At 37.6% G+C, this 22186-nt stretch overlaps 1 protein-coding gene across 1 annotated transcript; it reads left to right on the forward strand.

Annotated features, from left to right (window-relative positions):
* The first annotated feature begins 1577 nt into the window (after positions 1 to 1577).
* Positions 1578 to 22170, forward strand: Glcat-p (Glucuronyltransferase P). The gene is made up of 5 exons (XM_076778492.1): positions 1578 to 2519; positions 11687 to 11892; positions 12364 to 12727; positions 14983 to 15140; positions 16804 to 22170. The coding sequence occupies exons 2-5, from the start codon at positions 11695 to 11697 to the stop codon at positions 17200 to 17202; spliced, it is 1119 nt and encodes a 372-aa protein (XP_076634607.1). The 5' UTR covers positions 1578 to 2519; positions 11687 to 11694; the 3' UTR covers positions 17203 to 22170.
* Positions 22171 to 22186: the final 16 nt, after the last annotated feature.

Consider the following 22186-nt stretch of genomic DNA (forward strand, 5'->3'; position numbering starts at 1 on the left):
AAAATGCAGCCAAATCGAAGTTTTTTAAATAAAAATTACATTATAATATTTCAAACTGTAATAAACAACAGAAGTTAGCGAAAAAAAAACTCGATCAAAATTAACGGATTCTCGGATATTATGACATATCAAAATATGCACACACTACTCGTTTTATATCCATATTTAAAATTAATCACGAATGGTATAAATCGAACACGAGAGTGGTATCGAAACATTACTGTATGAACATCGGTGAGACCACGACGACACACGTCTGTCTCCTACGGCTGTAGAGCTAATTATATCGCATGGAATTCCCATTGTGCATTTTAATTGCAACCAATACACGCAACGGCCGAAAACAAGCGGCCTAAGTTCGGATAGTGTCGTTTACAGTTCCTCGTGCGGGATTCGAAGGCAAAACCGTACCCCGTTTACAGCTGCGCACCGTATGTAGGTGTTGCACAGTCGGGATCAATACTCCGGGCATAGAAAGACGAGGAAAGAGGTTGGTAGCGACAGCGCGAAAGACAAGGACGAACGATCGCATGGTGTCTGTTGGACGTGGTTATCGAGCGGTTCCACTTGTTATGGGAATCCCCAGCCGAAAAAGTTACAAACGATTCAAGCACGGTTTCTTTATTGTTTTCCAGATAACGGTATCTTTTTGCTTTCGAACAATATCAATCCTGTTAAATCACACTTGAATATGTACATATTAATTTCAAAAAATAATCACTGGTTTCACAGAACATAAACTTCATTTAACGAGGATACTTACATTAAGTCACTCATTACATTCATTTGAAGCTGCAAGACGGTATTTAGTTCATTATCAGATTAGTATTATCACAATCTTCGCAATCTTATATATATTAACTATAAATGAAAATAAGTACTGTACGATTATTACCGACAGGCAGGTTTCATACGTAGCGACAATTTGCATTTGTTATACCAACAACTACTGAAAGTTTCGTTCTGCTTTCGTAATATATTAAAGAAAGAAGCATTGAACTGTATTTGAGTCATTTACTATAAATTTTACAATTTGGAAATGAGAATCGACTGAATTGTTAGGTGTACGATTTTAACCAGTCAACTGTGGCGACCTCTTTTCAGAGCGCGCACTTGTTTGTTTTACTTCGTTTCGACCTCGAAAGATTCTAAACATATTGGAATTTTCGAATATATTTTACTTTCCGCTAAAATTACAATTTAAATAGCAAACGGTAACTAATGTTACGCATGACGAATATAGCCGTTATAACACAAAATACTGCCATTTCTCCGTGACGAGTATAGTTGTCAAATACAGCTGACCGGTTAAGCGACGGTCACATTCGTCTACGAATGTTTTGTGACCCGCCGGCGAAGTATATTCCCGACGACGAACGAATTCGTCATCCCCGATCAGGCAAGGTTTAATGCGATCGAGGGATCGCACGCACCTGTTTTCAAAGATCGATAAGAGACGCCTACTCTGCGTCAAATACATTCTCCCACGTGATTCGGTGCAACCGCGTATATCGCGACATCGCGCATATATACGTATATATAAGAGCAGTGACAACGTCGGCTGCTGCGCCAGCTGAAACAGAAATAGTGGGGGGTAGTGCTATGCGAACGTAGACGGATATTGCAAGGGGAACGCGACGGGGAAGCTAGTTCATTGTCGACCGACGTAGGAGACTCGTCGTCGTTCGGTGTTTTTTTTTTTCTCCACGGACGAAAGTTTCCGTCAGGTGCGTGTTGTTTTTCTTTCTTTCTGCTTGTCTCCCGGTCGACGCCGTCGCCGGCACGGACAGGACACACGCGCGACCAGGGAAACGATCGACCAGAGACACGGGCTCCGTCGTTCGAACGTCGCGAGGTTGTTCGTTTGCCCGAACAGAAAGCAGAAACATGTGGCTAATGTTTCGATGCGGTGCGAGACGGCTCGCTAAAAATACGTTTGCCGAACGATCGAAGCGCTGCCAGGAGGTCGGCGAAACCGCGGATCAGTGATGTCGAGTCGCAGAGGAGCGAATCTTCGAGCGACGCCAGTGACAACGTGCGTACGTCGCCGGGCATTTCGGAAACGGTCGTGATATGAAAATTCACGCATTCGGAACTGCACAGGCACGTCGCGAACAACCAGCAGTCTCCCGTCGTTCGGGACACCATCGATGGAGGAAAACCGTACGGAGAGATTATTCGGAACGGACCGTGTCCCGAACTAATGAAACCGAACAGCAAACGAGGGAAGAACGTTCGTCAAGAACGATGAAGTAACGTGAATTTTGCAACGGTGCGCGAACTGTGGCGTTTTTTTATTTTTTCTCCGTCGTGCACGATTTGAAGCTCGACAGAGCGTCGATTCGAGACTCCGTCGCGTTCCGTAAGTCGTCGACGACGCAAAATGATCGCGATACCTTGGCGAACGTAACAGCGTTTCCCGTCATATGTGCAGCACGCGCTATGTTCCAGTCGCGGACCGCGTAAAACCGGGCGGAACGATCACCATTCGTGAACGGAGTATGAACGCCAATTACCAGGTAAGTTTCAATCGCGTTGATCGAAACGGGGAACGTCGAACGTTCGATCGGATCGAAATCGATCGACGGAAGCTCGAGAGCGTACCGCCTTCGAATATCAACGATCGGTTCAAGGCAAACGCGTGTTTTTAAACCGATCGTGCACGCGAGCCGCGTGCTGTTACCTAAGTATTATGGAAAAGATTATTAATTCGTTCCGCGACGGAGAACATTGCGGATAACAATTGTACATAGAAAGAATGCTTATTCTAGAGAGCGTCGATAAGTTTTAAAAGAAATATCAGTCTGTTTGTTTTGCGTTCGCAACGTTATTGTAATTGTAACGAAAACGGTGTTGTGGGAGAATCCAGTCAAAAGGGATGCGAAACTAAAATAGGTTATGATCCACGAACGCGTTCGAGCGAAATCGAACCGGCCAATCTTCGGCGTTGTCGTGCAAGAAAGGTGGGAAAAGCGTCTTAGAGATGATCGAAGCGTTCCTCGGAAGTAGACGGAATTCTTTCAACGGGAACAAAAGGCCGGGGAACTTCGTTGAGCGTAAACGGAAGTTCGCCCGGTGGCCAGTGGCGCCGCTGAATCGAAAGGGTTAACAAAGGGATGGAGAATTGCAGCTTTTCGTGACCCACATATGCAAGGCACAGGTTGATACTGCACCAAGCGATGCCCGTCTGTCGTGACGCTAAATTAAGTCTAATCGATCGTTTACCAGACTATTTCCAATCCTTTGATTCAATTATGCAACAGCGCTGCGTTGAAATTTCACCGTGTTTCTCGTATATATATCTGTGCTTTGACGCACGATTTATTCCGACCGGTCACAAGCATCAGGACACTTGGCCTAAACATTGCCAATGTTTAGACTATCGTAAGGTTTCCATTTATCGTGATCGCGAGAAAAAAATGCAAATCAAACGGTAGGGATGATTGCACGGTGTGTATAATTTTAATTATTCACACAGGATCAAGTATATCTTATCTAACCAACATAAAATACGCAACACGTCAGTCGTACGTTATCGCGCGAGGAACGAAGACTTATTCAAATTTTCAAAAAAAAAAGGTACTTGTTTTTCCTTTTTACGCATAATTATTTATTAACGCTAGATTTACGGGCATTGATAGCACGTATATTTATTGATACCTCTCATGTTGACGATTACCTTAAAATACGATTTTTCTTTTAATTAGAATATGTATTCATGCCATTGCATTAATCAAATTCAACATAAGTTGTTAAAAAATAATATTTACGTGTTCTGCAATTTTAAATATGAAATCTGGCATCCGTCAAATTGACGGCTTCCGTAAATCTAGTGTTAAACAGAGCAGCGATTTTCGTATATTCGTGATTTGTCACAATCGCAGTTACCTTTATTTTATTTGTTTTATTGAAACTAAATACTTTTCTGAGCCACTTCTGATACGCGTTTACAGTAAATGTATTGTAACAATGGTATTTTTTAATTTCATTTGTGCGGTTTTACTTTGTTTCACGTGGAAAAATAAGTGGAAATAAAGGAATAACATATTTTCATTGGAGGTCTCGTTTTCGAGAAAAACGACTTTGAAAATTCATTGTATGCGCGCAATAGAGTTGGAAATCGGCGTAAGTGGTAACAGTGATTAATGGACAGACACGTCAGGAAAATCGTATTCCATCGCAGGCATACCTGACTTTTACAATTATAGTGTTTCGGAAACAAAGCCTCGAACGAAAAAAATATCATTCCTTTTTTTTGACTTATTTTTTACCATTGAATCGCTAACTAATCGTGAACAAAGTATCTTGAAATATCAAATTATGATTAGCTATTAGCAATATTTCATTATTGTCATATCGAATTTATTTTATCGTAATGTACAAGTTTTAAATTCTAAGAAAATATAAAAAAATTATTTTATAATGTACAAAAACTTCCTTTATTTCCTTATCAAGATTCATACTATATTTGACAATAGCTTATACGCGGTATCGGCAATAACACTGGGATTTTGTGGCTTATAAAGGAGATAAAGGAAATAAAGAAAGTACATAAAAACAGTTAACAGGAACAATACAATTTTTACATCATTCTTATACGCTACAAACGTTTATTTAAACATTAAGTGGGTTTACGAAGCGTAGACTGGGGCTGAAATTAACAGGTACAGATTGTAAAATTGCCTGCAGTTTCGACATTGCTTAACAAACATGCTAAGAATAAACATTTAGATTTTCGAAATCTGTGTTTTCACGATGATGATATCTCGCATCGTTAGGCAGTCGATTTCACCACGAAAATTACAGAGTGTGATTTCCTCGACGAAAAGTAATTTGCCAATGTAGGTTTGCGAGTCCGGTAAAAATTGTAGTCTTGTGCATTTCGTCGGACGAACATCATAACAGTCGGATTTATTACTTTTACGTATAGTTCTAGCGATTCTAACTCGTATACCAAATTTGAAATTTCGTCCAACATGCGTGTTTCACTTTTCGAATATTGGTGTTGATTATTGGTTAAGTATAACAATTCGTTATTTAGACAGTTTCTCGTGTCATTAGACATACTATGTTACAGAAAATATATTACGAACGATTGTAAATTACGAACAACGATAACGTCCTTTTATACATTAATACTTTACCGAATATAAGTACAGGGTGTTCAGCCACCCCTGTGAAAAATTTTAATGGGAGATTCTAGTGGCCAAAATAAGTCGAAAATCAAGAATACTAATTTGTTGATGGAGGCTTCGTTAAAAAGTTATTAACGTTTAAAGTTCCGCCCGTACTGAATTTTTTTCTAGAAAGTGAGTAGGATTTCGGGGGTAGGTCTATTAACCAAAAATTATTGTAATCGACCCCTGCAACCGAAAACAATTTTTCCAGAACGATTTGAAATTTTTTAATTTTATCGAAAAATTTTACACCTTCTCGAATTTTTTTCTCGAAACTGCGTAGGATTTCGGGGGTAGGTCTATTAACCAAAAATTATTGTAATCGACCCCTGCAACCGAAAATAATTTTTCCAGAACGATTTGAAATTTTTTAATTTTATCGAAAAATTTTACACCTTCTCGAATTTTTTTCTCGAAACTGCGTAGGATTTCGGGGGTAGGTCTATTAACCAAAAATTATTGTAACCGAGTCCTGCAACTGAAAATAATTTTTTTAAAACGATTTCAAAAAATTTTTTTTCGCCGAAAAATTTAAGCACCTACCCACCACCCCCCACTGTCGATTTTTCTTAAAAATTCCTTTTTCATTTTTAGTAAATTTGTTTGACGTCCTACAGAAAAGTTGTCTAATACTTTTTTGTAGGTACCCATGAGCTCTACTTCAGAAAAAAGTTTGATTGAAATATATTCGCAATTGTAGGAGTTATGGCTGTTTGAAAATTGGACCATTTTTATGGGGTTTTTCTCATTTTGCGGAGTCAAGGACCAACTTTTCGAATATTTTTGCGATTTGTACATATTCTCTGCCAAAATACGCGTAGTTTGCTTTTTTAAACATTAAAATCGTCCAATCCGTTCAGAAGTTATGACGTTTTAAAGATTCGCATGAAAATTCGAGCAGACATTTTTGGCCAGAAATTGCATTTTCGGTAAGGAATTTTTTTCTCGAAACTGAGTAGGATTTCGGGGGTATGTATAATGACCAAAAATGATTGTAATTGGCCCCTGTAACTAAATATAAGTTTTTTAGTATGATTTGAAATTTTTTAATTTCATCTAAAAATTTCAGTATTTACTCGAATTTTTTTCTCGAAAGTGGGTGGGATTTCGGTGGTATGTCTATTCATAAAAAATGATTGTAATTGACTCCCACAACCGAAAATAATTTTTCCAGAATAATTTGAAATTTTTTAATGACTTTTGTAAGGAAACCTCAGTCAAGAAATTGATATTCTTGATTTTTGTCTTATTTTTGCCTCTAGAATCTCCCATTAAAATTTTTCCCACGGGTGACCGAACACCCTGTATATTACTATGAATGACGTGGTCAGATATGAAAATATTAAAATATCGATGAGCTGCTTGAGATCGATAAAAGTATATGCAAGATAAAAGCAACTTGGAAAATCTGTCAGACACGCGCCTATGTAACGGTGAATTTCAAGTTGATGTATGTACTTTTGCTCCTGTTTGTTACTATAAATATAGACAATGTCATTCATTATCTGTTTCCTGTCATTCTTGTTACTTATTCCAAAGATAACGCAAGTGTCGAGGAACTAAAAGCAAACATTGTTTTAACGCGTGTAAAATTACAAGTGCACGTGTAATGCGCTGCACTGCATGAAAATTTAATGGAAGAAGATAAAAGAAACGATTCGGTTAACAAGACTAAATTTGAAATGCGTTACTCTTTTAAATTCTAAGAAGCAAACCTAACTAGACGCACCATGTTTTTGGCAGTATTTTTAACGTTGATTCCACGAATAAGATAAAAATGCTGGCTAGCAGAGACGTTAACGTCCTGTAGACCAGTTGTATTTTTGGAAGGAGAGAACAAAAGGACAATAAAGGCTCCTCGGGTTACGTACGACGCAGTGTTGTGGTTCAACGGAAAGAATAATTTCAGTCAGGCGTCATTCGGGGAGCTTTACGACCGTTGCAAGGTGCGCATTATAAATAAAAGTTATAACCATAAAGTTATTCGATACATAGAGGGCATAAATTAAGTGCTGGTAGCCGTATTAAAAACTAAAATATATTTGAGAAAATAAGTTATAGGAATACAAAGTAAATTACATAAGTACGATACAAAACAGAAAAAATAAATTAAGAAAATAAACCGAAACGAAAATGTGTTTATCGCAATTACATTCGCTAATTCCCGATAACGTTTTTGATAACACATGGTTTAAAGTAGGGACATACACGGTTCTAATATCACACTGAGAATTTCCTACTTGTTCAGCTTCCAATCCTTCACAAGCTGGCGGTATCTAATATTCTTAGAAGAGAATAAGGAAAAATGCATGACATATGTTACGATTCCACATCGGGGAACGACCCGAATCAAGTCATACGCCCCTGTCGTTGCCTCGTCGGGACCGACGCGCGACTGTTTGGCAACGATGAGTTTGCAGTTGTTTCTTCTTCATATAACGACATGTTTTACTTTCCGCGACTACGACATTCATTCGTGATTTGTGTAATTAATAAATCTTGTTTGTAAGTTAACTCCTTTTCATTTCCGAGTCTTCTAACCGGGAGCTGCCCTCCAAACAACATATTTACACAGTGATTAGTTACACGAAAAGGTAGAATCCAAGAAAAGCTTAACTTTCTAATTTTTTTTTTTTTTTTTTTTTTTAAATTCTGTTCAAACCTAAAATTAGTTTTAAGAGGCTCATTTATTTTTTATCTGTTGAACGCTTTGAAGTTGATGGATTTCTATTTATAGATTCTTAATCGACGCGAAAAGGAATAAACTTTTGTACGGTAGATTTTTATATTTTATTTAAAAGTAAAGATATGTAATAAAATAAAGAATTTGTATTATTATACAGGGTGTTCGGCCACCTCTAGGAAAAATTTTAATGGAAGATTCTAGAGGCAAAAATAAGACGAAAATCAAGAATATCAATTTCTTGACTGAGGCTTCATTAAAAAGTTATTAATAATTAAATTAAAAAATTTCAAATTATTCTGGAAAAATTATTTTTGTTTGTGGGAGTCAATTACAATCATTTTTGGTGAATAGACATACCACCGAAATCCCACCCACTTTCCAGAAAAAAATTCGAGTAAATACTGAAATTATTAGACGAAATTAAAAAATTTCAAATCATACTAAAAAAATTATATTTAGTTACAGTGGGTAATTACAATTATTTTTGGTCATTATACATACCCCCGAAATCCTACGCATTTTCGAGAAAAAAATTCCTTACCGAAAATCTAATTTGAGGCAAAAAATGGTTCCCCGAAATTTCATGCAAATCTTTAAAACGTCATAACTCCTGAACGGATTGGATGATTTTAATGTTTAAAAAAGCAAACTACGCGTATTTTGGTGGAGAATATGTACAAATTGCAAAAATATTCGAAAAGTTGGCCCTTGACCTCGAAAAGTGAGAAAAACCCCATAAAAATAGTCCAATTTTCAAACAGCCATAACTCCTACAATTGTGAATATATTTTAATGAAATTTTTTTCTGAAGTAGAGCTCATGGGTACCTACAGAAAAGTATTAGACAACTTTTCTGTAGGGCATCAAACAAAATTACTAAAAATGAAAAAGGAATTTTTAAGAAAAATCGACAGGGGGTAGGTGCCTAAATTTTTCGGCAAGAAAAAATTTTTTAAATCGTTTTAAAAAAATTATTTTCGGTTACGAGGGTCAATTACGATCATTTTTTGTCATTCGACATACCCTCGAAATTCTACGCACTTTCGAGAAAAAAATTCTTTAAACGTTAATAACTTTTTAACGAAGCCTCCATCATCGAATTAGTATTCTTGATTTTCGTCTTATTTTGGCCTCTAGAATCTCACATTAAAATTTTTCCCTAGGGTAGCCGAACACCCTGTATAATTTAATTTGGAATTCAAATTAAACATTCTTAGTAATGAGGAATTAAACTGTGAAAATAGCAATTTTTGTCGATGGAATAGTAGGGGAAAATGAAAGAATAATAGACAGTTATATATAATTTTAGTTATAATATGTTTCTTTCACCACGTTTGGCATGCGAATGCCCCACAAACTCATTACAAAAACAAACAATTTTGTTTACATTTTTTCACGTAGCAGTAGCAATTTTTGCATTTTCGCGACTGTTGAGGTAGCTGAAAATATCACGTTGCCGCATTTAATTAAATAACGTTCACATTTTTTGGTGTGCTATTGTCGTAAAGGAGCGTGCTTATCTCCGGAAACGTTTATCATATCGTTTCCCTTTACAACTTCTGTGCACGCTTTCTAATTTTACACGCTCGTTAATTTTGTCAAATCAAATGGGTATAGCTTGAACTCCCTCGTGCGTAATTAACTCTTTCGCAAATTAAATTCGCCCCTTTGTAAATCAAGCTTCCCGACAAATTTGTTTTCCCAAGCCATTGTAAATGAAAATAAAATCCAATGTAAAAATCATTATCCCGAAATAAAAATTTTATTGCACGTACGTAATAATATTTAAACAAAAAATAACATACATGTGAATAATATCTAATTCAGATATTATTAAATCACAATGTAATTCGTAATTGAAAATATATTAATTATAAATTACGATCTGATTCAGCTATAATATCGAGTTTATAGATAAAAATTTCTAGTAGAAAGCAACTACTGTGATTAACAGTTATAATTACTGTGAAATCGAACCGATGATCGATGATTCCAATTACCACGTAATCAGTGTTTAGCACTTTATCGCCGTATCGAGCAAATTCATCGAACACAATTACACGTAACGCGGTAACGTTAAAAAATAATTTATACAAGGAAAACGCACGATCGATGTTTTGATGACATAAATTACAACTGGTGTGCATCGAAAATAATATGGTGGATCACGAAGGAATTAACAACAATTACCTTTGAGGAACCTTTTAAACATAATCGCGTTTTATTTTCCCAGAAAAACGAACCGAATGTCAGGAATCAAAAGAAACGCTGCATACATAATTCAATAATATTTTTTTTCTGCATGTCTGAAAAGCGTCTGACAATTAAAGGATGTATTATCGCTAAACGAAGGAAACAGTTTTGATAAACGTAGGTTCACAGACCTCCTGTTTCCGATATGCAATCGCTCGATGTTTTATTGGACTATATAAATTTCGTGGGCTGCAAAGGGAAGCAATATTCTTATTTAAATAAAAATTTCGAACAGAATATACAGGATGTTCGGCTACCCTAGGGAAAAATTTTAATGTGAGATTCTAGAGGCCAAAATAAGACGAAAATCAAGAATACTAATTCGATGATGGAGGCTTCGTTAAAAAGTTATTAACGTTTAAAGTTCCATCCGTACAGAATTTTTTTTCTCAAAAATGCGCAAGATTTCGGGGGTATGTCTATTCACCAAAAATTTCACATCATTTCGAATTTTTTCCTCGAAACTGCATAGGATTTCGAGGGTAGGTCTATTAACCAAAAATTATTGTAATCGACCCCCACAACCAAAAATAATTTTTCCAGAACGATTTGAAATTTTTTAATTTTATCGAAAAATTTCACACCTTCTTGAATTTTTTTCTCGAAAACGCATAGGAATTCGGGGGTATGTCTAATGACAAAAAATGATCGTAATTGACCCTCGTAACTGAAAATAATTTTTTTAAAACGATTTGAAAAAATTTTTTTTCGCCGAAAAATTTAGGCACCTACCTTACCCCCTGTCGATTTTTCTTAAAAATTCCTTTTTCATTTTTAGTAATTTTGTTTGATGCCCTACAGAAAAGTTGTCTAATACTTTTTTGTAGGTATCCATAAGACCTACTTAAGAAAAAAGTTTCATTGAAATATATTCATTATTGTAGGAGTTATGGCTGTTTGAAAATTTGACCATTTCTATGGGATTTTTCTCACTTTGCGAGGTCAAGGACCAACTTTTCGAATATCTTTGCGATTTGTACATATTCTCCGCCAAAATACGCGTAATTTGCTTTTTTAAACATTAAAATCGTCCAATCCGTTCAGGAGTTATGACGTTTTAAAGATTTGCATGAAATTTCGGGGAACCATTTTTGGCCTCAAATTAGATTTTCGGTAAGGAATTTTTTTCTCGAAATTGCGTAGGATTTCGAGGGTATGTGTAATGACCAAAAATGATTGTAATTGACCCCCGCAACAGAAAATAATTTTTTTAGAACGATCTGGAAAATTTTTTTTCCATCGAAGAATTTCACGCCTTCTCGAATTTTTTTCTAGAAAGTGCGTAGGATTTCGGGGGTATGTCTATTCACCAAAAATGATTGTAATTGACCCCCGCAACCGAAAATAATTTTTACAGAATGATTTGAAATTTTTTGAATTTAATTGTTAATAACTTTTTAACGAAGCCTCCATCAACAAATTGGCATTCTTGATTTTCGTCTTATTTTGGCCTCTAGAATCCCCCATTAAAATTTTTCCCAGGGGTGGTCGAACACCCTGTATAAAAAAAAAACACAATTATTTCATAATACTGTGAACACCGTATCGAAAATGTTTTTTCAATATACAGGTCTTGATATGATGAAGCCATCCATGAAAATGGGGGTGATAGCCTTGATAGGTGTGTTCGTGGTGTTCTACCAATATCATCTGTCCACCGGCATCCGTTTCGACCAGATATCCGATTTCAACAGCGGCTCCGCCGAGGACAACCCGGTGCTGTCTCAGGAGGAAGTGGAGAATTACGTCAGGTCGTCAAAATTCACCGAAGAAATAGTGAGTCTCCTTAAAAGGGTATTCTACAATGCTCCGCTGACTTGAAGTCTCGCGGGACGACACAGGGGCAAGGGGAGTCGAACCGCCCATTTATCTATCTCGCTCCCTTGCTCTCAGGTTGTCCACGTGTGTGTGTAACTGCCGCGACGAATAGCGAGCTAGAGATCAATGGGTACGTGGGAATACATGTATCCCTTCTACTTCTCCCGCATTCCTTCCGCGAGACTTCAACTCAGCAGAGGACTGTAGATATTTCGAGATATTTAAACGTTCGCGTCTGTTCATATAAAAAAAATATTTTAGAAATTAAATGTTTCGCTAATGTGAAATTTATCTGAGATCGTTAAATTTTATGAACAACTTGCACCGAAGTGCGCCCGTTAGAAAATTACAAATTACAAAAATTACAAATTTTAAAATTTGTCGGATCCGTTCGCGCGCTTATTCGTCGAACAACGTTTCTATTTGTAGATCAGGAACACGGTACGGAAAGTTCAAGAAACGAACGGTCTCAGTCCAGATGTCGCGACGTTGCTAGTCCAGGAACTGATGAATCACCTACACAAAAATGTCTTGGAACTCTCCGTGAACAATTCGAAGGTTCCAGCGACGACGTTGCAAAGCGTGCCTAGATCTGTCGAGACGCCTAAACCGTTGTACATAATCACGCCGACGTACCGCAGGCCCGAACAGATTCCGGAGCTGACCAGGATGTCGCACACGCTGATGCTGGTGAAGAACGTCCATTGGCTCGTTATCGAGGACGCGACCGTAGCCACGAAACAAGTCACCAGGCTGCTGGAGCGTACGGGATTGCAGTTCGACCATATGACTGGTAAATATCCGCCTTCTTACTCGATCGAACGTTATTCGAGCCAGTGCCAAACGATGTTATTTGCCAACTGCCCCTATTTCGACCGAATTAAATCGTTCTATTTGCACAACCGAATATTAAACTAGGCGACGCTGCGAAGACAGTTCGTTAGTCTAATTAAAACATAATATATACTTCGATAGATTTATATAGTTCCGTTAAAATTTTTTTTTACTTTCGATAATTTCTGCAAATTCTTTATTTATTAATGTTAATTTTTAAAACCTTCGCGACACTGAAAGAAATAGTTCGCATGGGTCGAAACGGACCCCGAATTCGTTGGACGATAGTTAAGACTGTGGCGACGCTTCCCGCACTCGCCAACAGAGGGACACGCTCGACCTTCCTCTCTCACAAATACTCCATCGACTGCCTATTCCTATACAGGGTGTTCGGCCACCTCTGGGAAAAATTTTAATGGGAGATTCTAAAAGCCAAAATAAGATGAAAATCAAGAATATCAATTTTTTGAGGCTTCATTAAAAAGTTATTAAAAAATTAAATTAAAAAATTTCAAATTATTTTGAAAAAATTATTTTTGGTTGCGGGGCTCAATTACAATCATTTTTGGTGATTAGACACACCCCCGAAATCCTACGCGTTTTCGAGATAAAAATTCGAATATCTGGACAAATTTTTCGACAAAATTAAAAAATTTCAAATCGTTCTGGAAAAATTATTGCCGGTTGCGGGGGTCAATCACAATCATTTTTGGTGACTAGACCTACCCCTGAAATCCTACCCACTTTCTAGAAAAAAATTCTTTAAACGTTATTAACTTTTTAACGAAGCCTCCATCAACAAATTAGTATTCTTGATTTTCGTCTTATTTTGGCCTCTAGAATCCATTAAAATTTTCCCCAAGGGTGGTCGAACACCCTGTATATCCCGTTTAATCATTGACTGTCCCAGTGTTGAAGACAGAGCTTGCTAGGGTTGCTTTAATCAATGAGTTCACTAAGCAAACAAGTCCAGGACGAAATGGTCTCCCCTCCCCCTGTCCTTTTCTCTCTACCGCCTCGCTATCTCGCCTTTCACAAAGATCAAGTTAGACACGCGTCGATATATATATATATATACATATATGTATATGTATATAACATCTTGTGATCAATTTCGTAAGTTATATCGTAAGTTAACTCGTTGAGAGGTTATGACACGGTTCTGGTTTGGAAGCCTCGAAGCTTGCTGCATATATTTAACGCGTACCAACGGTGCTACAAAATCAATATAACGTTTTTTCATCGAGACCTTTGCGGCCGTCCCAATTAATTTTTCCGACCGAACCGCGGTCGGTCGATGAAATTAACTTTCACGAAACACCACTAGACGCCTCTTCAATTTGCACGCCAGGCGTTGAGAATTTGCCAACATGCAAAAATCCTCTGTTCAACATTTTTCAAATTATTTGTTTTCGCTTTTAACGACATCCACTGTCAGGCCAAATTCGTGATATTGTCTACGAGATCGACGCTCATCAAGATTCATAACCTCTAAATATCTCACGTTAAGGATAAATTCGTTCAGCTTTTTAGTAGAGATTCCTATTACTCAAATACGTAAATGTATTAGTATAGCACGATAGTGGAACGTTTCGATGATTTCTTTAGGGCACATCTATCATTGTGTGTCTTTTTTGCTACGAAGGCTGGTACATACGTTTCCCGCGAAGAAGTAACTGGATTTGCTGTCAGTCACGAGAAATAGTACGTTTCGCTCGTAGCCCGCGGAAAACATCACTTTAATGCTAGATTTACGGACATTGACTGCACATATTTTCATCGAAACCCGTTATGTGGACAGTTACATCGAAATGCGGCTTTTTCAATCAAGATATGGAATTCCTATCGTTACGTTAATTAAATACAACATAAATTGCTAATAAATACTATTTATGAAATCTGAAACTCGTCGAATTGATTCCACAAATCTAATCTTAAGTATACTACTGTTCATAAGTACTAAAGGTACTTGGCCGAAGCGTTGTCAATATTTCGTAAAAATTGATGTACAATTCTTTTTGTTATTTTAGTCCACTTCGAATGAGAGAAGTGTGCCATCGATATTGAAACACTGTTATATGTATACAAATTATTTTCTGATTTCGATTGAAATATATAATCGACTTCTAATTCGTATGCTCCTTATAATCGATTACTTTATATCGAACGGAACGTAGCTCGACGTGCCTCTGACTGTTTTTCTGCCCTTTGTAGCCCCGATGCCCGAGAAGTACAAGCAAAAGAAGGGCGCAAAACCGCGTGGCGTGTCGAACCGGAATCGTGGCTTACAGTGGATCAGGGCGAACGCGACAACAGGCGTTTTTTATTTCGCCGACGACGACAACACCTACGACATAACTCTCTTCGACGAGGTATTACGATTTAAGTATATTATATCTCCCAAGCTTATCGTGTTCGGCTACCACTGGTATTGAGTAGATAATTAGGGACCCTGGGTTGCCGACAGTATGTGTGAGTTGGTGCGAAAAGAGAGCGACAGGGGGTTTGGAAAGTGTGAGAAAAGAGCGTGATTGTGCCAAAGGGCAGAAGATTGTGGAACCACAGACAAGCTATACGAGCAGACCTTACAATTTATGGACTTTCGTGGCCCAATCAGAATGCTATACCAACATGAAATTCAGTGGTGATTGAATACCTACAAAAAAAGTATTAAACAACATTCCCGTAGAGCGTGAAACGAATTTATTCAAAATCAAAAACGAATTTTTAAGGAAACTCTACAGAAATCAGCAGAAATTTTTCGGCGAAATTATAAAACTTCAAATCGTACTAAAAAAATTATTTTTGCCTGCAGTGGTCACTTACAATCATTTTTGGTGATTAGACACACCCCGAAATCCTACGCACTTTCGAGATAAAAATTCGAGTAGGTCGACAAATTTTTCGACAAAATTAAAAAATTTCAAATCGTTCCAGAAAAATTATTTACGGCTGCGGGGGTCACTTACAATCATTTTTGGTGATTAGACACACACCCGAAATCCTACGCGTTTTCGAGAAAAAAATTCGAATAGGTGGACAAATTTTTCGACAAAATTAAAAAATTTCAAATCGTTCTGGAAAAATTATTTTCGGTTGCGGGGGTCAATTACAATCATTTCTGGTGATTAGACACACCCCCGAAATCCTACGCGTTTTCGAGAAAAAAATTCGAATAGGTGGACAAATTTTTCGACAAAATTAAAAAATTTCAAATCGTTTTGGAAAAATTATTTTCGATTGCAGGGCTCAATTACAATCATTTTTGGTGATTAGACACATCCCCGAAATCCTATGCGTTTTCGAGAAAAAAATTCGAATAGGTGGACAAATTTTTCGACAAAATTAAAAAATTTCAAATCGTTCTAGAAAAATTATTTTCGGTTGCGCATCGTTGTTATTCGCATTGACGTCTATTATCAAAATTGTTCCGGCGGAATGGTGACAATGCTACGTGCGTAATAAATATGTTAGCTCCAAGGCTTCGCGTGACGACAATACCACTACAATTAATTGCGGAGATATAGAGATACGATACGCGATACGACTAAATATCATTGATAAAAAACGTTGTTTCACCGGTTAAAATTATAGCGAGGGAAAATTGTAGCGATAATATGGTTGATTATTCACGGTATAATCTTCTTTCTATGGTCGACTTATGTATATGTGAAAAAACATCGATGACCCTGACGAAAAAATTATTTTTGTAATGTATCGGTACTTTGATACCGCATAAATTACATGGAAAATATTTTTTATATCGTTATAAGGTAGATATTTATATGGTTCACCCAGTATTTATAGAACGATTGAACTTTCGACAGTGAATCGTCGTGTTACAGAAATTCCGTCCACTATACGTATGAGGAACGGAACTTCCGACAAGTCAGATTTTCCTAACCTATAAACTACGAATGCCATTCGTAGCGATGCCTGCTATTATTACCGACTCCGTGTAACAGTATGCTAATAATCGTTTGACATTTGAACCGGACGGTAGGATAAATTGCTCCGTGCACGTCTGCATTTCAGATCCGTAGAACGAAAAGGGTATCGATGTTCCCCGTGGGCTTGTGCACCAAGTTCGGTCTGAGCTCGCCGATCATCAAGAACGGGTCGTTCGTCGGTTTCTACGACGGTTGGATCGCCGGCAGGAAGTTCCCCGTCGACATGGCGGGGTTCGCCGTGAGCGTGGAATTCCTGCTTCAAAGGCCGAACGCGACGATGCCGTTCAAAGCTGGATACGAGGAGGACGGTTTCCTCAAGAGCCTAACGCCGCTCGAGCCGAAGGATATCGAGTTTCTCGCCGACAATTGCACCAAGGTGCTCGCGTGGCACACGCAGACGAAGAAGAACGAGCCCAGCGCGCCGCTAAACTTGAAGCTGTACGGTGAAACGAACCTCGTTAAGTTAAAGCAGCAAATAGTATGATGTTCGATCCGCCGTGACGACAGAAGATTACCGAGTTCGATCTAGTTTCGCGTTGCTTGATACGGTGGCCGTGACCGGGAATCGTTCACAAACAAAGTGATTCAGTGCCTGAAGTATTATAATGTACGGTCGGTGTGGCAAGAAATTTTCCTTTTCGTTTTTCTACCCTTTCTATTTTTCTTTTTCCTTTTTTCAAGAGTCATACGAAATTGGCAGAAGATTTTTTTTCTTTCGTTGTCACACGTGAATGGAGCAGAAAATAAGCACCCAAACGTATTACCCAACACGTAGGCTCTGCATTGCGTAGCGTTAATAGTTATTTTGTATATTAATATTTAGGTTTTAGTTACAATGGTTACAGGAGTCCCTGCTTTACTGTCCGCAGCGTAGATCGAATCCGGACGTTTATGCGGTGAGTGTGACTTCCTGGAATTTGAGCAAAGGAACTGGAGAGTCGAATTGGTTCATCTTTTCGACCGACGTTTTTTTTCTTTTCTTGCTAATAAAGGGAGGCTGTGGAAATCGATTTTTGAAGACTTTTCGAAGATGTATAATTTTTCATAGCACAGATTCAAATCTTGTTTTTGCATTTTTAAATCATCATTTTGTAGTATAATACAATTTCTCTTTAAAGTAAAATTTACATATATTTTTGTAATTTATTTAAATAGATTATTCGTATTCTTACAATTGAATTCTGAAGTCAGCGACGTTGAAAAAAGAGAGAATTATACTGTACGAAATCTGAAACCCCCTGTTAGTAAGAAAAGGAAAAATTGTTACTAAAAACTTCGATAATATTTTGAACATTGTATCGTGTTTTATATACGTCGATTTCTTCGACGAGTGAAAGCTCACATCGAGGTCCCATTTCCGGGAATCGGTGGGGCGACGGAACGCCTTAGCGGGGAGAAATGCGAACGCTAAAGCGGGGACTACCGGTAGTACGTTCCCTGTAAGCCAATGACCAATTAGCGCAAAAGAAATAATTCAGTTTGGGAGTTACACGCGATGCAAAGACATTACGATAAAAGAAGCAAGGGAATCGTGTTAGGAAGAATTTACCAATTAGTACAATATCTTTACATTATCTTCCGTTTCGATTTGCAAATCGTTTTGCTTTCTTGTATACCTGTTGGTTAGTCGCGAACCTGATACATGATCGATGGACGTGCACCATCGGTAAACATAACGTGGCTAAGGTTTCTTCAACTTTTTGTAGCGTATAGACGAATGAAAGTTACCTTCTTTGTACTTATCGTTGTAGAAATATTACTTTCCACTATGTATCGTACCAAAAATATTTTACCGTGGCGCAATAATGATTCTGTCATGTGTCGGCTCGTTCGCGACGTAGAGTTTATTTGAATTGTACAGAATCTCGATATTTAAGATTTTTGTTTGCGTCTATTCAGTTTCTTTTTTTTATTCGTTCAAAGTGATTCATTTGCGTTGAACCGAATTTACGCTTCTTCGCTTTGGACCACCATCCACGATGAATACGAGATAGTTATTAGTTTTTAAAATATTGTTGGAAAAAGTAACGAGGTGAAAAATATATTTATGAAAAGCAATGTGTTATGCTTCGAGTGCGTTATGCGACGATTCACTTGTCATTGAACACGTTCGGACTTGTCGTTGCAGTTCATTTTGGATGAAATGCAGATGAAAATAATGTTTGTACTCTTTACTGTGAACGATCCAAAGCGAAGAAGTGTAAATTCGGCGTTACAGTAATCTCCGAATAACTGAAACGAAGTCGAGTCTTCGGCGTTTCGGTTAGCTAGGGCAGTTCCAGATTTCGTTTCGCGAGTCGGCCATTTTTTTTTTTCCTCGGACTGAGGCCGAGCCGCGCACATACCGTCCGACGGGAAGTATGAAATAGCCCAATGGCGAGTCTCGGATTTCCTGCGTTCAACAGCTCGCGACCGAAAGCAATAAAGTATAAATGGTAATCTAAATAAATGAAAATTAAAATTTGTATTTTTCATCAGCAGGCGCGATGTTACAGTCGACCCTCCTACAACACGATTAATTCGTTACGTGTGAAACGAAACCTACAATTTAACAACTCTCATCCTGTTAAATTTAATTAACATCAATTAGATGTTTTATCGCTCGAGTCGAAGGGGCGTTCGCTCGAAGCGACATAGATAATGGTGGAGATAATTTTGTTTCGATTACACGGAGATTACTGTATTTCCTATTTGTTTAAAGAAGAATCGCCTATATACACATATGTATATGATAATATTATGAAATAGCCGATTAAGGGACTCATTGAAATTTCGTAAGAAATAATAGCGATTGTTGCACGGTTCAGGATGACCGAAATTTCGATCGTGGAGTGCAAATATTCATATCGAGTGCATGCGTAGGTAGGTAAAAAAGAAAAATACAATGTAACGAAACATGTTTCGAGAGATCTGCGACGAAGCTGTGCTGAGAAATTGAAATTTTTAATAATTATTCCCTGTCAAAACCAGACGCATGCTAAAAGCATGAACAATGGCAGACGTACACTTACTCTTAATATTAAATTCTCTTATTGGTAATGTTATAAGACGGGCATAAATAAATTTCACTTGCGATTTTTTTTACGGCGTACATATATATTTAACACTATTTCTACTGCGGTTTTATGCGTACCTATTTCGACCAAAAGGTGGTTCTTGACACCTTTGAATTTGGATGCAAACAAATACGTAAAATTTAGAAAATAATTTTAAATTGAAATTTTAAAAAGTGTCTTTTTACACCTTTCGTAGAAATAGTGTTAAGAGATGCAGAGTAACTTTTAGCCGATTTAAATTTCGAAACAAGATTTTTTATAGAATAAATTTTTTCATAGAATAAATTACATCGGTACAGCTCGTTACAGGGTTACAAGCAGATTGCTCGATTCGGTATCTTAATATGCAACATTTATTACCAAAGTAATACGAGTGATATAGGAAGAATCTCTGAATCATAGAGATTTATCGTCAGTTTTTAATTATTAAACGTCGCTCAAAAGTTTAATCTCTCCGCCCCTGTTGCTCGAGAACAATAGTTCGGATGCTACGCGCGTCGCATGTATTATCTTCTAGTCCAGCAACATCAGCAATGTCGATCGTGCAAATTGTGCGCGTTACAAAATTTCTTCGAATCCGTAGAACGGAAGAAACTTTTTAGATATACGACCGAATAGCTGAGCATGCTTATTCTAGCCACAATTTGTCGACATTGCACCCAGTTTCGTTTAAAAAAAAAAGAAAAACGTTTACAAAGAAACTGTGTAAATCGTTCGATCGATTGTGCCTGTTGTTTTCTTGCGATTTTCCCACAATCTGATTAAACGACGATATCGGTGAAAGCAATAAACTCGTTGTTAGGTACGGTTGGCTCCCCCGTGGGTCACATAATTGCGTGAGTGTATGTTAATGACTTTAACAATTGTAAAAGCGGACGATACTGCGTTTAATATTTATCGTAAAAGATGAGAAACGCTGCTTTTCGAAGCTAGCGATATTCACGAGTATTCGAATCGTGTCTAATATTGCCGCGCTTGAACTGCGCGTGTGCACTTTCGGTAGTCCCGCACAGGCCGTCACACGTGCGTGTTCAAACGCGCGATTCGCTTCTATCGTTTTATCCTCATTTCACAGATGCATACGAGTCGTTCAACGACGAAAATAGAGAAAATTAACTGCAAGGCACTAACAGGTAACTTCGACAATAAATGCGACACTATTTTTTTTCTCTTTCTAACTCCCCCCCCTTTTTGAATCCTTGTGCACGATGTAGACAAGAACGATGCCTCTCGTTTATTCGGTGATCTCGTCGATGAGACACATCCTTGTGAATTCAAATGGTCTTGGCACAGTTCAGGTTCACTAAAATCCGCAAAGATGTACCACATCGACGAGTCCGTTTATTCTTTCGATCAAAAGTCCCCGAGTGCGAAAGTGTGATAATAGTTACGCGATAGGCGTTCATTTTTTTTTTTTTTTTTTTTTGTAAACTCGATCGCACGCTGGATCACGCTCGTGTGCCATTAGTATACAAATCGTATTCTTTATATCAATCGTCGAATGTATTACGCTTCCTAATTCTTTTAGTCTCTTCCAAAATTGAAAAATTTTTAACGGACACATTTGAATGAAGTAATCAATTCAGTCTTGCCAAAGCCGCTGCTGGATCCTCCCATCACACTGTCTTCGTTGCGTGGCAACAGAGTTCGGCCGCCCAAGGCCACCGAATAGGCTTACCTCGATCATACAAATTTTCGTACGACGAAGATCACGTCTAATAATGAAGCATAGTAACGATACTCGTAAAAGAGCAAACGATAGAAAAGAGGCGTAGACGCGACGGCGTAAATGCGTGCAATACATTTATAAGACTGAGAACGCGAGAAGGGAGTTTTTTTTTTAAATGAAATTTTCGAAACCTACTCGAAAGCGTGAACGCGAAAGAAAATAGGGTACGAAAGACAAAGTTAGTTACGATCACGGAATTGTAAAGAATTAATGTCGTCTGAGAAGTTTAAATCCATCCAAACATTTCGAAAGTTTTCCATACCGTTTACTACTCGCGTTTTACGAGTATCGTTGTTTCGATCAACACATATCCTAATTACGGCATTACTCGCGAATTTTCAACGAAACAGGAACTGAATAACTGAATGAAGGAATGTTGCGATACACGTAAGGATTTTAATTCACGGTTTCGTTTTCGTACGAACTTTTATACGGTTCGGTAAGTACAAACTACACCGATCGATTTTAGTCGAATCGTTTTGCTAGTCGCGTTATGTTGTGTAAGTTACATAGAAACAATGTGAATAAAAAAGAAAAAAGAAAAAAAGAAACAGAAAAACCTACCGCGTGTAAGCGATATATTCACGCTTAGTTAGTTACTTACTGTTCCTTATAGAGAAATGTAACAAAAGTAATAAATGATGATGTGATATTCTAATTTACACAACGTCTATAAAGATTTT

The sequence above is a fragment of the Colletes latitarsis genome, chromosome 11 (assembly GCF_051014445.1).
Source record: "Colletes latitarsis isolate SP2378_abdomen chromosome 11, iyColLati1, whole genome shotgun sequence".
Classification (NCBI taxonomy): Eukaryota; Metazoa; Arthropoda; class Insecta; order Hymenoptera; family Colletidae; genus Colletes; species Colletes latitarsis.